At 42.8% G+C, this 17,014-nt stretch overlaps 1 protein-coding gene across 12 annotated transcripts in view; it reads left to right on the forward strand.

The window, feature by feature from the left end:
* UNC13B (unc-13 homolog B) overlaps nt 1-17,014 on the forward strand; it is a 214,306-nt gene that overhangs the window by 62,819 nt on the left and 134,473 nt on the right. For 10 of the 12 annotated variants that reach the window (XM_055699323.1, XM_055699327.1, XM_055699328.1 and 7 more), the window contains 2 exons: nt 3,243-3,465; nt 7,955-16,636. In XM_055699323.1, coding sequence (XP_055555298.1) covers nt 3,243-3,465; nt 7,955-16,636 — 8,905 coding nt within the window. The remainder of the gene's footprint in view (nt 1-3,242; nt 3,466-7,954; nt 16,637-17,014) is intronic. The other 2 variants (XM_055699332.1, XM_055699333.1) reach the window with 1 other exon arrangement.

Below are 17,014 nucleotides of genomic sequence, written 5' to 3' on the forward strand. Positions count from 1 at the left end.
TCTGCCCTGCCCCTTCAGCCTTAGCCCCCTCTCTCTACATAGTGGGTCCAGTGACAAAGAAACAGTTTTTATTCCTTGAGAGCTCTTTGGTATATGTGAAATTAACTAGCATAAAACAATTACCAACTCTTTATGTTTATTGTTATGTATCTTGTATTAAATAACTGATCTTAAGAGACTGAGGCTAAGGTACAGCTTTCCTTATTGAAGACTTGGTGTGTCATCTTTTTGGAGAAGATTGTGCTTGAATTTGTCATACCGTGTGTGTTGTGAGGGATATTTTGCTGAAACATGGGCTGTAATGCCTGACCCCTCCTTTTGAAGGGATGATGCATCCCCAAAGCTGACTCTGCAAGCTCTTGTCAGTCTCTTGCTCAACTAACATTTAATTTTCAAGTATGTTAATGAATGGGATCATCACCATGTGCAGGCGTTTAACAGTATACTTTCTTGCAAAGGTAATGTGTGCTGTAAGCCACATATGGGCCAGGTTTTGGTGCTTTTAATCAGGCTGAGCAATGTCTGTCTTCATTTGTGAACACTTCTGTGGAATAAAGTGAGATTGCTCATAGGGTAGGTGCAATTCAGCATGAATAAGTGTTTCTGGAGTTGGCTTTTATTTATGAGTCACTTGAGGATTTCTGCCTGGTATTAACATCCACAGATGCTGTAGGTGTTTTCATATACATCAGAGAAACAGCATGTTCCTGCCTCATTGATGTTTGTGGTAGCTGTAGCCATGCATCCTTTAAACGTGTCATCAAGGAGGCATTTTGTGTCATGACCTCTAAGAGACTTCCTCTTGCTAAACACCAGTAGGAACTGGGATAAATTCTAGTGCCACCTTTTATAAACAAACATGCTGTAAAATGTGTGATTAACACTTAAGCTAATTAGCCGTTTGTGGATTTTGATTAGAGGTGCTGTGGTTGATACAGAAAATCTTCATTTGATAGTGCAGAGGTGAGGTGTGGTGAGTGGTGGTTAACAAATCCAGGTAGTGCTTGTGCAACAGTCTGGTCAGGGCATTCAGACATCTCTGAGAGCATGAGCTGGGCAGGGCTGATCTGAAGAAACTGCGTCCTGCTTCTGCATAACTGTAATTACGTACATCTTTGCACAGCTTGATACTAAGTTTGTCCCAGTATTAGTGAGTTACTGAATTTGCTGGGTTTTTGACCCAGGTAATTGTACTGTTGATTTGTATTTGCTCTTTACTGTTGTGGTGAGATAAATTGTTTATCCCTAAAGCTGTTGGTCTGGTGTCTGTCACCAGATACCAAGCCTGTAACTCAGCTGGGCTGCTTTAAAACCCTAGAAGTGTTTGTAATGAGTACGCAGCCACAGCTGAAGAACTTTGCATCATACCAGAGTTATTTAGGCTTTACCTTAAATGAAGGTCACATCTGATGGGAAGAAGAAATTAGTCAAGCAGCAAAGTAAGGCATTTGAAAACTCTTTGAAACACTGTTTCTGTCCCAAGAAAAATAACTATTGTGCATTAGAAGGTAATGGCTGAAGTGTTCAGCAATGATGTTGCTCGGCTGAGTAATAGCTCATGGTCCTTCTTGAGGGTGGTGTGTGCCTTGTGACCTACAAACAGACCAGCCCTTGCTCCACAGGCTGGAAGCTTGGTGCCCCTCGGCGGGGTATGGCATGGTAAATCATCTCTGAGTAGCACATCTTGAGTGTTTCTCCTAAGCACTGAACTGTAATAAAATTGGTGGACATTGTGCTTTTAACAAAACTGAATAAAGCAGTGTAAGATTGCTGTTTATTTCTATTCGATCAACTAGAGACTGACAAGGACTCTGCAGCATTTAAACTACTAAATAGCAGGAGGCTTAACTTCGTTTTTGGTGTGGACAATCAAATTGAATTGATTGTACGTAAGAGGGTGGAGCTGGGCTTTTTCAAGTGGTTTGTATTTTGCAGACATTTTTTCTGCTGGGTTTGTTTTGTACTCTTCCATCCACCTTAAAGCACTGATATAATCTTACTCAGTTGGGAAGGAACTGAAAGATCACCAAGGACAAATTTTACTTTGGATTAAAAAAATGGAAATTGAATTGGAGGTGTGGGAAGCACCAGTGAAAGAAAAAGTTGTTCCTTGACACTGCATTCCATTTGCTTGGAATTTCAGCAGCTAAATTCAGGGTTTTTAAAGGATCTGACAGGAAAAATAGACTTTTGCTTTATTGTTCAGCCTCATGGTAAATGCCTGTGTAGGACACATTCCATTGAATAACTTGCCAGAGGGGCTTTAATTTGGTTGTCCTTTTTAGACGGGCTTTTGGTGGCAGAGAGAGTGAATAATGGCTGATCCTTATTTTCTTTTGTTTCCAGCATGTTAATGGTGCACTCCGTTGCCTTATAGTGTGTGTATTTCACTTTAAGCTTGCAAAGATAATCTTGCATCCTGCGCAGCCGAACACGGCTGTACACCACTATTGTATTTTTGATACCTTTCCTCACTGTAACTCTGCACTCTCCTTTTATGACGGGTTAGCAAGCAGAAGCGTTTCTGCAAGGGAGAGGGACTCACTGGAAAGGAGCTTTTTCCTTTGCAAAGGTTATCATTAGTGTTGACTACTAAAAAGCTAATGTACCTGTGTGTTAAATGTAGTAATTTTCCCCTGTAAGAAGTAGTATAATTGTTTATAAGCAAAGCTTCTCTCCCAGTTCTGATTTTCCTACTGAGTGCTTTTTATTAGTTTCTCTTAACTTAAACCAATACTTAAAAAAAACCAAAACAAAAAAGACACTAAAAGAAAAAAATCCCGAACCCTAGAGTACTGGTCAAGGATGCTGAGAAAGACAGATAGTATTACAGTTTAAAGGTTGAAAAGTTTCCAGGAAAGAGCTCCTTTCCATAAAAAATGTTTTGGCATATTTTTCCCCAACATTTAAATGTTTGTTTTAGCAGCAGCAAAGAACCTGAAATTTTGGGTGTTGGGATGTGGGGTTTTTTGTTTGTTTTAATAAACACCTCTTAATCTGCTTACTAGGAATGACTAGAGAGAAATAAACTCCTATGATGGGAAGTGGGGAAGGAGGGTGTGGAGGTGATCGGTGGAATTCCTTGGTGCATACTTGAGAGAACCAGAGGTTATAACCAGCTGCCAGATGAAAATCCAGAGCAGAAATAGTGTTTTTTGTCATTCTTTAAACACAAAATGGGCTTCAGTGTCCCAGCAAGGCGACTTGAGAAAGCTTTGCCCTTAACTGCTTTTGTTTCTTAGCCTTTGAAGATGCTGACAGTGCTGTGGATGACCGAGACAGTGACTATCGCAGTGAGACAAGTAACAGCATTCCTCCTCCGTACCACACGACTGTGCAGCCCAATGCCTCCGTGCACCAGTTCACTGTACCATCACGCCTGCAGCAGCAAGGGGTCTTGCGGGAATCCTGTGTTGACTCCCTACACAATTATGATCTGGATTATCGGGAGCATGTGGCTATCAGGTGGGTGCTGTCTTCTGGGTAGCTCTTCTTTTCCCATTGATTATCCATAGCAGACCCTGGTGGTGCCATGCTAGCACAGGAGGACAGCTCAAGGGCTCCACAAGGCTCCTGATAGGAAGGCGTTGCATGTTTTGTTAACACTGGGACTCTGCTGTGAATCCAAAAAAACCTGTAAGGCTATGTGTTACGCTAGATCTGGCAGTTTAGTGAATTACCTTTTAAAGATATGCTCCACTCTGCGGTCATTTCTTCTTGGTTCTAAGTTCACCTTACCTTTTGAAGGCCAGAGCACCACATAAGTGGTTGTTTTGGCACCATTGCATGGGTGTGCTTCCCAAGCCAGTGGAACATGGTCTAGCAAAGTTACCCTATTAGGAGTTTCTTTCTTGGGGTAGATTTATTTTCCATTCTGGATTAGCCCCTGTTCTGTTATGTCTGCCAAAACAGCATATTCAAGAAGAAAGACTATAACCAATTAGGTTGGGTTTTTTTCTGTTATCAGGTAGCACTGTTGAATATTGTGTCTTCTATTTGGATTTCCTTTGAGCTGTATGAAAACCTACTTTACTTGCTCTAAATTAGCTTTTTGACCATAAATTAGTAGATTCACAACTGCTTTTATCTTCTCTAAGTATTAAGCATTACAGCATTAACTTACCAGGATCAATGGCTGTGAACTAGAGCTGGTTGGGCTGAGAACTGTAGAAACTTTACAAAACCCTGCTGTTTCAGGTAAAGGATGAATTATGTGTCAGGGGAAAGCACAAGAAATTGGAGAGTGCTGAAGAGTGGGTGTGTAGAACAGGCTGTGCCGCTGCTTCTGCCTTTGGTGTGGAAGGAAGAGGCAGTTGCTTAAACACTGTCACAGAAGTGCAGGGTTTTATATATATTATGGCTGATTTGTTCTACCTGATCCACCTTGCTAAGAATGTTCCTGTTTTCTGAAGCCTGAACCTGAATTCAGTTGTCCTCATGGGGGTATGACTGAGGCTAAATTTTACTCTTTTTGCCTTATATTCTTTAATGGCAAAAGATGATCTTTAGTGGTAACATTTAATGTTGTTACTGTTGCTGAGATTTTAATCATTAGAGGCAAATGTGAGAACAAAATGCATTTACTGCAGTGTGATATGTCATTCTCAGTGCTCTTTTCCTAGTCCATTAGTATCTTAAATGAGCAAGTTATTTTCTTTCCCATGCTATTCCGTGCTGCTGGTTTGCAGTGTGCAATTGCTGAAGATCTTACTGAGAGTCTGGGAAGATGAGCTGAAGCTTTTTCTTTATGGAAGAGCCAAGCTGAACGGTGGTACTGGGTGCCCAGCCTGGGGAAGCCAGTGGTGGCTGGGTGTTTTTGCAGTTACGTGACTTGAGGGTGGTATTGACAATATAAGCAATCTTTCATGGCTCATCTTGCTGGGAGGCAGGGGGTCTGTGAACTTTTAACTGTATCTAATGGATAACTGTGTTTGTAAGACCTTCCAAAGAAGCACTTCTGGTATGGATTGTTAAAGAATACCAAGATGGTATTATGTATTTTTTTTTTCTGATTTCTTGAAGGTACAGATATGAAAGGGTCTGGACTGATAAAGTTTGCTTAAAAACCATGAGCGTTGTAGTCTGCTCTGGTCTAAAATTACTTTCACACCAGGAAGGCAAGTGCTAGATGATGTTTGATTCCCTCTGAGCATTCCTATTCCCATGTGCATTTTCACATGCCCAGCAAGATTTTTTGCTACATACTTAATCTTAAAACTTAGCTTTTTTGGAAAGCTTATTTGCATTTCCTATGTGAGATTCTCTTTCTTGTCAGAAGGGTATTTCTAAGGAGAGCTGGCTGAAAAGAAGCACATGGGTAGATACCAAAATAAATATTTTCAAAATCCAGTTGTAGCTGAGTATTGCAAAACCAAATGGTGTTTGACTTTTGCTCCTCACAGCTCTAAGTGCTGTGGACCAGGCAGCCGCCTGATTAAATCAATGCTCCTGGAAAACTGCAGCTGGTGATTGCTGGGGAAATGACAGCCTGTAGAAGGCTGTCCTGTACAGGCACAGAGGAACCAGACAAGGTTCTGCTAGAACCTATCTTGAATTTGGCAAAAAGTTGTCTGTGCCAAAACACTCCTATTGAAACTGGCTGTACTTACACCTGGGCTTTTTTCACATTTGAATTTGACTGGAAAAGTTCTGGTCTTCCTCATCAGTTTTACATGTGATTGTGATACTTTGATAGAAGCACATGAATTTTATTCCCCCCTCTCCTAAGGATAACAAGCATTGTTCTTGCTTATCTTCGGAGTGTGTTTTGCTGCCAAGAGCCAGTTTGGCTTCAGAATAGCAGACATCTTCCCCTCAGATGTGTTTTTTAGGCACTAACCTTTCTTTGCAAAGTTCATTTTGTATAACCATGTGTCCTCCATGTCTCCCTTGCTCTCTTGCTCTATTTACTTCCAAGGCGATGCGATAGCATAGATTCCATTGTGAGTGGCCAAAATGACCTTGAGTCCGCATCTGAGTCTAGTCAAATGACAAGCTGCCAGTGCTTGCTAGAGAGCAGGTGCTCTCTAGATCTGTATGATAGGTGGGTTAACCTCTTTGCAGACTGTGTGCCCGTCTCCTTGCTGTGGCTGCTGTGAAGTGGTCTTGTGATACCTTTCAGCTGTCTGTTACAAAACTCACTGTTTGCCTTGGCTCTGTTTCAGGTCTGTAGTAGTTTAATTCTGGGCTGATGTTGTCATCTTCTGCTTTCAGGCGTTGGACTTGTCATTGCTTTACTTCTAGTGAAATGCTTTGTAGAATAGCAGGGGAAACTCTTATGGGAGGAGGAGCACAATTAGAAAGAACAGTAATTTCCTTTATGCCTAGATTGTTGGTGCAGCATTTACAGCTAATAGCTCTTCAGGCATTCACCCATTGCGTTCAGCTGAGATTTGGAAGAACTTGATCCAGTAACTATGGTGGCCCTGGGAGTCTTTTAAATTTCATTAGCCTTTCTAAGAAACTTATTTCAACTACTGGCTTAAAATTGCAAGCAAGAAGTGTTGTAAGTGTTCTAAACTGTGTACAACAAGGCATATTTAAAGTAATGAGTATCTTTCCAGTTAGTGTAAGTTAGCTAATACTGGTGGAAATAAAGCACTAAACCAGCAGTAGTGAAAATGCAGTGAACTCTTTCTCTTCCAGGGCTACCCTATCAGTATCCTATCTTGGAGTGCCCTGTGCAACTCTCAAGGTGAAGACTCTTGCATGAGCAGTATCCATACAATGCCCGTGTGCCCTTTGCCCTTTCCTTTGTCTTGCCCTGCTCTTATGGGGTCAGGGCATGTGTGCCTTCGTGCTCCTTAGTTCTCAACAATGAATGAATGATGTGAGACAAAGCTGCAGTGCGTCTTTCAGATAAGCGTTTTGATTTTTTTATAGGCAGTTTCTACCTGTTTGTTTTTATGGATGCTGGCAGTAACTCTTGTGAGATTTAGATAAAAGAGGAAGCTTTCTTGCCATGCTAGCCTTTGCATCGTCGAACAATTGAGATAATCCTAACCAAGGGCTAGAAACGAATCTCAAAACCCCAGGGATCATTTACTTGGGTTTCTAGGGAGCTTCAGATTGGTAGCAAAACACTAGCTGCTTTAATCCATTCTACCACAATGACAAGTATAGATTGCTGGATCTCTTTAGGTGCGTTATAAATGGGAAGCACAGATCCTGGGGAGCACCTGCTGCTTTACAATAGACTAATATCCATCGCCAATGTTTTGTTTTGCCTTCTGGTCCAGTAACAGGTCTGAGAATCTTAATTTTGTGTTGGTGGCACCCCCTGAGGGCATCAGCTGAAGGGCAAACCCTCCCAGCAAAGAGGAGTGGTGGAGCAGCTGGAACTCCTCATCTTGTTGGTGTGCACAGTTTGCATTTTGTCCCTGGTCCCCACTGGAGTCCAGTGACTCCTGAGTCTTTGCATGCAGTCTCTGCTCTGTAGCCACCCTTGGGAGAAACACAGTGCCTGTGTGCTTGATGAATACTGCTAAAACAAAGTCCGCAGCCTAGAGTGACGGAAATGCATGCATAGCATAGTGGAATGGTGCGCGTGGGCAATGTATCTCAAAGTAGTCCTGTGACTTTTTTAGGCATGCTGATAAAAGTCACTTATTACAGTAACAGCAGAGTACTGGTACAGCCAAGGCTGTGTGCCCTTACTTGATCACTGTTCTCTGTCAAACAGGCATTTCTAAATTTTGTGCAGCTGTAGCCAGTGGAATATCATAACCCATGCTACTTTTTCTGACTATCTGATTGAATTGTAACAGTGGTAGATTGACAGGTTTTCAGTTTTGTTATCTCTAGATGTTTCTGGTTTTACTTTTCCTTTATTTAATGCATGTTTTTTATTACTATTTTTCTGTCCTTTTTGAGTTTCTTTTAAAAAATGTTCCTTTTTTTTTTTTTTTGCTGCCTCTCTTCCTTTTTCTCCTACCCCTTTTATTTCTCACCTTAGACAAGGATCTCTAGCTAGAAATGAAAGAGTCAGGATCATTCCATTTAACTCAGAAGATGGAGAAGAAGAACAGGAGAGTAACTATGAAGAGCTAGGAAAACTGCTGATAGAGGAGTTCTTAGAAAAGAGTCATAAAAATAGAAGGTGGCAGGAAACAAACATCAAAAAGATGCAAACTCTGTCAAAAAGAGAAAATTTCAATCACTGTGAAAGATCAAGGTGCTACCAAAACGTGTGTCTGGAATCAGGGTCTGTAGATGTCCCTAGGTATCCTCAGGAATACGATACAATAGATAGGAGAAGGAAAAAGAAGCTGAGATACAACTTTGATGAGAGTGAACAAGTAAGCCTGCAAAGTAATGAAGGTCTGCAGTTTCCTGGGGAGAAAACTATCTATTTTAATGGTGTGGCAACTAGTTCTGAACCTAATGATGATTTCCCAATATACGATAGAACTGGAAAATACACCAGTAGCTCTGAAAGTAAGAAACGGTTGCCTGCTTATCCCATCTTGCGTCCGTACAAAAATGGCTTAATGGTTAAAAGTGGCAAGTTGCCTAACAAGCAGGGAGTGAACCGTGAGGGCTTACTTCACCTCAGCAACAGTGAAGACATGAAACTCACAGGGGTGATGGATAACACTTTTGTGCCAGTGGGTGCTGTTGAGGAATTTGACAGCAGTGCTTCTGATGAGTTCCAGTACTCGCCTGTTTCAGATGACGAAATGGAGGAACTGGCTACACTTTCACAAACGTGGTGTGATTCTGACATCAGCCATTTGAGAAACCTCACTGTTAACTACCCTGCAAATTTGGGCTCCCAGTTAAAGGCTAACTGTGATAAAAAACACAAGAGTAAAGGGAGCAACAAGCATGGTCATCCTGTGCAGGACTTAATGCTGTCTCCTGTTGAAGAACCCAGCGAGGAGTACATAGACACGATGGATGAACTTCAGTGTCTGGTAGAATCAGTTTCAGAGTACTTGGCTGAAAAGGAGGAAGAAATCAGCAAATTCAGTACATTGCCAGAGACCAGAAAAAATGGTGAGAGCATGTCACTGAAGCAGGATAATACTGATAATTCAGTAGAAGTTAGGAAGTCTGAACCGACCAAACATCCTGCTGTGGAGGAGAGCACCAAGGGCAAATCTGAATCTCTCCCAGACTTGTCAGGTGTGAAGAATACAATGAATTCTCTGTTCAGCTCTTTCACTGAAAAGGTGGGGTCAAGCACAAAGCAGCTTACAGCTTCTGTTGAAAAGCTTGTTTCTTCCACTCCAGAGAAGACAGAAACCAGAAACTCATCAGAAAGTGGAATCGCAAGTGTATTTTCTAGTAAGCCCAAAAGCGAGAGTTCATCTTCTGGAGTGACAGCAGATAATAAAGCTGACACCAAGTTCTCCATTCACTCTTTGCTACCACCCCAAGTGAGTGGTGATAAAAAAGCCCAGAACATAAACTCCAGCAATCCAGAAACCACTGAGTCGGACAGTAAAGCTTCTGTGCCACATCATCTCCATCAGTCACAAGGAACTACTGCTGGCAGCCAGCAGAACCAACATTTAGTTATAAATTCTGTTCTAGGCTTGTTTAATCCTTTAAAGATCTTCTCTGAGAAGGAAGTGCCAAAACAAGAAGTCATGAAAGAGGAGCACACCAAGGAGGACAGCCATGCTGTGCAAGTTGATGGGGCAAACAGAAGTGAGAAACCATCTGGACAGACGGCAGCCAGGACCAGCAGCATTGTTCCAGAGACAGGGATGGGTGAGACTAGAAGTGAGGCAGAGGTAAACGCAAATAGCACTTCTGTGTCTTCAATCTTTGGCAGGCTTACAAACTCCGTCAGTTCCTTCAGCCTGAAAGCCAATTTGGATGGTCTCTTGGCTCCCAAGCAGCAGGAGGTGCCACAGAAGCAGTCAGATTTGCATCATGTTACAAGTCAGCCAGATGCCGCTGTGAAGGAGGGTGCACCCGCTGCCAGGAAGCAGCCTCCTGCAAATTCCTTAGGGGATCAGCATACTGCAGGTCATGGACAGGGAAATACCCAAAACAGAGGTAATGTGGAACTTAACCCACAGCCTCAAGATCAGGGTACAGCATCTGAAAGCTTTTTCAGTCCACTCAAAAAGTCTTTGAGTCAGTTGTTGCTTCCTTCTGCTGAACAAGGGCAGAAAGAAAGTACATCCAGGCTTATTAAAGGCCATAAGTCTGAGGAGGATATAAGACAAAACAGTTCATCAAATGAAGAACACACGTTTCCTTTCACTGGGAAACTTCCTTTTTTCAGTGGGTTGGGTTTTTCAGAAAAGCAGGAACATACACATGAGAAAGGAGGCTTTTTTCCTTCATTATTTAAGTTTTCTTCTGCAGAAAATGTAGCACCTTCACAGGACCAAAGAAGTCATCAGAGTTCTAGTGGCATTTCTTTGCTGGAAGACAAAAACAGTAATACAGAAAATACCATTTCGTTAAAATCTAGCTCGGTTCCAAATTTAGCAGACCATAAGGGGGAACTTGTACAAACAAAAAACGCGACTAAAGAAAACTCATCTAGTGCCCAAGTAAATAGAATAAAACACCAGGAGAGTGCCTGTGCTGTCTTTAAGGCTGCAGGAGAGCAGCAGAGTACTAAGAATACTCAGGAAGAACCCAGAAATGTAAAAGGAGGGTTGACAAGAGAAGGACTAAATGTACCAGACTTAAATGACAGCTTAGTTGAATCCACCTCTTCAGCCAGAGCTCCAGAAGCTGCAAGTGCAGACGATATGCAGAAGAAGCACACAACAGGTTTTCTTTCCGGGCTTCTCCACATTTCTTCCAATGAAAACACAGCCAATAATCAAGATTTGATGGCTAAAAGTGAGAGTAATGGCCAGAAAAGCACTTCTCCTGGATTATTATCTGGCTTATTTAAATTTGCTTCAAGTGAAAACTTGTCTGAGTGTAAGCAAGAGAAGGTGAAAACAAACTCTCTAGGCTTCATGAAGCTTTTTGATAGAGGTGAGGAATCTAGCTCAGAGACAAAACCCAGCAACTCGGAGGTGGCTTCTGACACTCAGAGCAGCACTGGAGAAAAGCAGGAAGCTTCCAGCTTCATAAAAAATCTCTTGCCTAAACCAAAGGAGAAACTGGATAATGTGAAAACGATGGCATCTTCCAAAACTACTGACAGTCTGTCCAGTGCAAGAACAGATAAAACAGCTGAGCTGCATGTTCCCCGCTGCGGGCATCCTGTGTCCCCTGGTGCTATAAACCTTCAAGACAAGGTACAGGATTTATCTGGAAAACCTCTAAATAGTAGGCGTATCCCTTATCAGGATGCAGAATGTAGAGTTTTACCAACTCTTTTAAACAAAGGATCAAATGAATTTCTCAATTTGACTAATAAAAGCTCCAATCTTACGGAGCAGTACTCAGCTTATCAAGAAACAAGAAGCCATTCTAGCTTTGAATGGGAATATGAAGTGAGGGAGCTGGCTGACACTAATGAAATAGCAGTACCAGTTTACTATGTGTTAAACCAGAACTCTGTTCCACCCCCTCAGTTCTTGGACTGGCCTGAAAATGATACGGTAGTGAATCTTTGTAAAAAGGATGGAAATGCAAATGTGATGGATTGGCAGACTAATGCCGATTTTGATAGACAGAGTTTAGACTTAAGTGTGATGTCATATGAGTCATTTGACCAGTTAATGTTTCAAGATGTTTGTTCAGAAGATGATGCGTGGGCTGCTAATTCTCTCAATGAAAGTTATAGTAACTTTCCACCATCTGAAAGAGATGGCAGTTACTCATTAGAAGAGTTGCCCATGGATTTAAGCTACTCCTCTGGCTGTGATGGAACTATGTGGACTCTAATTGACCAAGAGACTCTAAGTATGGATGAGAGCTTTATGTACTCGTCTTATAGCCAGGAGTATCAGGAGTGGCTAATGATGCTTGAGCATGGTGTGTGGTGGCCGTCAGAAGATGGTGATTGTGGATACTACATGTACAGTGATAGCCAGTATGTATATTCGCTGCTCACTGATCCCACTGGACAGTATGTCTACATGTGTGCTCCAGAAACGTATTCCTACCCGGACTGCTGGGATTATCATTTGCAGATGGATTCCATTCCAAGAGCTGTGCTAGAAGACAGCACAATTGCTGTTTGTGGTTTTAAAGTCCCTCTTGGCAGCGAAGATGAGCTCTTTTGGTTTTGTGAAGAAGAGTCTTTAGATAATTATACAACAAATAAACCCCTGGATTTGTCAGTAGCTTTGCAGAGGAGTGATCAGCTAATGAACATGAATTTGGAGACTTTTTCACAAATGTTTGAAGAGTCTATTTATTATCAGAGAGAGCAGCCGTTAGACTTCTCGGGTTATAAGCTTCAAAAACTCAAAGTAGATTTTAGACCTGAGAAGGAAACTGTGAATTATTCAGAGGAGTCTCCGCTAACCCTTGATCTCAGAACACATTCCAGAGCAGCTTTCAATAAACCGCTGAGTAAGGAAGTCCACACCAAGGAAGCGGATAAGGCCGTCCCCGTGACAACTACTGGGAGTGGGTCATCAGGATTCTTTCATTTCCATCTGTTTCAGTCTGCTCCTAAAGCTGAGGAAACTGTGGCATCGACTGAGAGAGTAACAGAAGTAAAAAAGACTGAGGAAGATAAGAAAACACCAGTGAACAAAGTTAGCTCTTTATTTTCTGCTTTGGGTGGACTAATTGGAAAGCCTGCGCATCCTGACCCTGCATCAGAAGATTCTGCCTTGAAGAGAACAGACACACAATCAAAGTCATCTGAAAATAAAACCGATGTTTTATCACTTGCACCAAATAGAAAATTAGATGAGGCAGAAGCAGGGCAGAAGTTGCCTGTTACATCAGAATCGAGAAGAAATACTTCCTCAGAACTTAATTTGGAGGCTGCTAGAAACGAAAAGCCAGAATTAAATCAGAATGAAAACATCCCTGTTAAAAAAACAGGATTAAGAAAGTCTCCTTCTCAGCTGAGCCAGACTGCTCCAGACCACAGGCCCGTACGAGAAGAGAGACCTGTTAAAGCAACACCAGCTTCCAGGCATCCTGAAGGGCGTGCAAGTGTTAACAAACCGAGTCAGCCACAGCCAAATGAGAGCCACCCAGCCACTGAGCCTGAGGAGACGTTATTCAAAAGTGCTCTGAAGTTGTTCAGTCTTGGAGAAGATTCTCCTGCAAGCTCAGCTGCCAGCAAAACCCAAGCTTCTGGGTTTTTTGATTTCTTTAAAACGCAAGTAAGCAAAGGACCACAGCTGCCACCTGATTTGGAAAAAAGTCGAAGCAATAAGCCCGAAAAGGTGATACAGCCCGAAAAGGTGATACAGCCAGAACAGAAGGAAACCTCCAGCATCTCATCATTATTTGGATCCCTTGGAGATCTCTTCAAAGTGGAGGCTGTGTCTTCTCCACCAGTCTCGAGTACTGTGACTCTGGCAAAAACCAATAGCAGAACTGTGGCTGAGTTGAGACAACAAACTGGGAAGTCTGGGGGTCTTCAGAGTGCCAGTATGCCATGTCTGTCGTCCACCCCTAAGGCAGGGGTGAGAACAGAAGGCACAGACAGGCAGGTCTCTCCTGGCCCTGGGGTGCAAACAGAACCACAAAGAACAAAACCTGAGGAGGAGTCTCCTAAGAGTAAAAAAGTGCCTCCTGGAGATGCTTCACAGAAGCCGAAGGGTGTAGATCCCAGAATAAGCCATTTGGGTCAGTCAGCTGTGCAGCAAAGCAGCGTGCCCAGGGTTATACCAAAGCAACGTGGAGAAGATCGTCCAGGAGGCACAGCTAGTCAGGCAAAACCAAAGCCAGATCAGGCACCTCAAGAGTCAGGTTTCAGTTTGCCATTCAGCTTTCCTGATATCACTGCTTCAAAATCACAGACAGCACAGACAGCTAGCAGAAGCATATTCTCCTTCTTCACTGGATCAGACGAACCAAAGCCTTCAGCACCTGCTCCTGCTAGTGGGAAGCAGCAAGAAACAGAGGGGCTGTTTCGTCTGCCCTCCTTCTTCTCCAGCAGCCCAACTGCTGAGAAGACCATACCTCAAAGAAGCACTAGCTTTAGCTTCTTTAATTTGACATCCTTTTTGGATGAAAAGCCACAAACTGCTCCAGGACAGGAGAATAATACAAAACCAGCTAAACCAGTGAACTCTAAGCCACATGTGAAACAAAATATCTCTGTTGACTCTGTTGTCAAAATTAGCAGTCCTGCCAGGCAACAAGATGCAGACGATAAAAAAGAAGTTGATATTATTGCAGCAGTGACTGGCAAACAAATGTCTAGTAATGTCATGATTCCAGAAGATAAATCAGAAATGCCGGCAGTGGAAAATGTAGAAAGTGTTGCTGAGGTGGCTGAAGAGGGTGACTTAAAGAAGCTTCCACAGACTGATGATGCTGCAGGAACCGATTCGGCTGCTTCTCGTCCATGCCTTCAGACTCCAAGCGTGCAGGAGGGTTCTCAGGACCAGCAGACTATTTCCTTAGGGGCAGAAGAAGATGCTTCGGGTAGCACAGGGAAAGCAGACACTGATGCATTTCCTATTGATAAAGAAAAGCCTGATACTTCAGAAGAACAAGCTTCTGAAAAGAAAGATTATAGCATGGCCTTAGGTGAAAAAATGGATTCCCAGAGTTTAAATGATGTAAATAGTATGAGTGACATAAAAAATGAAGTGGTCTCTGAAGAAGTACATGTACAGCGTGAGTTGCCAGAACATAAATTACCTGAACAAGCTCTTGGTGACATGTTACAACAGGCACAAGAGCTACACTCTCCTAAAATGCCAGAGATACCTAATTTACAAAATAAACCTAGGGAATCTGAGAGTGATAAATCTGTACTAGATTCTTCAGTTGAAATGTTTTCAAGTTTCATGACAAAAATGAAACCACCTAAAACATTATCTGGTTTCTTTTCCCAACCTCAAGCTACTGCACCTCCTCCTGCACAGAAGAAAAGCTCCTCTTTCTTTGGTTTCTCATCCCTCCCAAGTGGCCCAGCACCAGCTTTCACAAATGATCTCTTTGGCATCTTCAAAGGTCCAAAAGAATCTCCAAAAGAGATGCCTCCAAAATCCACCCCTAAACCTCAAAGCAGTAGTGGGAAAGATGTCACTGGGTCTGTTTCAGCAAAAGACTCTAGGGAGACAGAAAATACAGCTGCAGTCAGAGAGTCCAAAAGAGATGTCACGAGTTCCCTGAAGGAGGGTATATTACCTGTTTCAGCAGAAGAGGACTCCACAAGAGAGTCTCCTATGAAAACAGAAACTAAGGAAGATAGGAAATTGGAAACCTGCAAAGAGGAACCTTTGAGCGTCGCTCCAGAAACAGCAGTCTCCGGTGAAAATCAGGCCCTCAAGGTTCTGCAACCGGATAATGATGCTCAGCCCTCTGAGGTGGCAGATTCTAAGCCATGCCAGTCTGATTTCAGTAATGCAGTTGATACAGTGCAGGCTGAGGCCACTGACCAGACTGATGTAAATCCATGCCAACTGGATATGGGATCTTCACAGGCAACAGAGGAACAGGCTGCTCCTACAGACAAGGCAGCTGTTGAAGTCATTCAGACTGGCTCTGCTGATGGGCTTGAACTGGAAGTGGAAGCCCCAGCTAATGGGGTAGACACAAACCTTTCCCAGCTGGATGAGGGTGCTACACCTGAATTGGAGCCTGCTGTGACTGAGGATCAGGCCAGTGCTGGTATTGATCACCAGGACATGATTAGTAGTAGTGCTACAGAACCCACAGCTCCAGCTGATGATCCCAGTGTTCACGTGCTCCAGCTGAATGAGGAGAAGACAAGTGAGGTAGAACAGAAACCTGCTGAACAGGAGAAACATTTAGCAATTGATGAGGTGCCTGCAGAAGGCATTGCTTCCAAATGTGACTTGAAGAAACAGGGTAAACCTAATAACTTTCCTCCAGATGCAAGCAGTAGTAAACCAGTCTTTGAAATGCCAAACATGCCCAGTTTGCCAAAATTCAGCTTTATGTCATCTGCTGATAGTGGAAAGCCATTTGGGTCATTCTTCTCTCAGCAGCCACTTTCTGTTAATAAAGGGGCAGATCAGGGTTTCATGTCCAGCTTTAAGAAACTTTCTTCAACTCTTTTTGAAGGAGGTAGTGAAGAAAAGGTGAGTAAGCCAGAGAGTGCCCAGGGAGCAGTGTTTGGGAAAAAGGTAGATTTCTCCTTTCCCTGGCAAAAAGACAACAGGGAGACCTCTGCCAAAAGGGAACCACATGTACCACCACAGGCGCTGTCAAAACCAGATGACAAGGTGTTGGGAACAGTCAGTTCAGATGAAAACTCAAAATCTGCAGTCTCAGATCAAATGACTGATGCAAATACAGAAATAAACTTGCCTTCAAAGCAGCCTGACACTGTAGACAATGAACCTTCTGAAGAACCATCTGGTGCAAGCGCTGTTGATGATACATCCAACAAAGAGCTAGGAGAGAAGTTTGATGAAGAGTCAGAAGATCAGCAGAACGTGATTTCAGGTGAACTGCAGAAAGAAGACCAGGCAGAAGAGCACATACCAGATGGGCCTGAGTTGAAAGAAGCTGAGCTTGACTCTGCTCCTAATGAAGCAGTGCTTCAACCTAGCACACAGGTTGCAGATCTGACTAGTGTGGAACAACCGAATGAGAAAAGGCTAGTTACAAATGAGGCATCATAAATGGTTTCAAATTTTTGACCATTTATGATGCAATACAGCAGCAGTAGATATTGCCCTTGATGTCTGATGTTTGTAGCTCAGTCCCATCCCCTATTTGTCGTCAAGTCTTTGTAGTATTACTGATAGCTGTCATAGAGGATGTGGCAAACTGCAGTGACTAGTTACGTACAAGCCCTTAGACCATTTTCTAACCTTCTCCCATGCTTTTTTCTGTAAGTCTAATTGGATTTCCCATGATCTTATCCCGTGTCCCACTGAATGAGATGCTCTTAGTGCTTATTTCATGAGCCTTTCAGAAGTTTCATGATTTGTGTGTTAATTCTGCTGCGTACAATTAATTTTGCTTTATTGTT

The sequence above is a fragment of the Falco cherrug genome, chromosome Z (assembly GCF_023634085.1).
Source record: "Falco cherrug isolate bFalChe1 chromosome Z, bFalChe1.pri, whole genome shotgun sequence".
NCBI lineage: Eukaryota > Metazoa > Chordata > Aves > Falconiformes > Falconidae > Falco > Falco cherrug.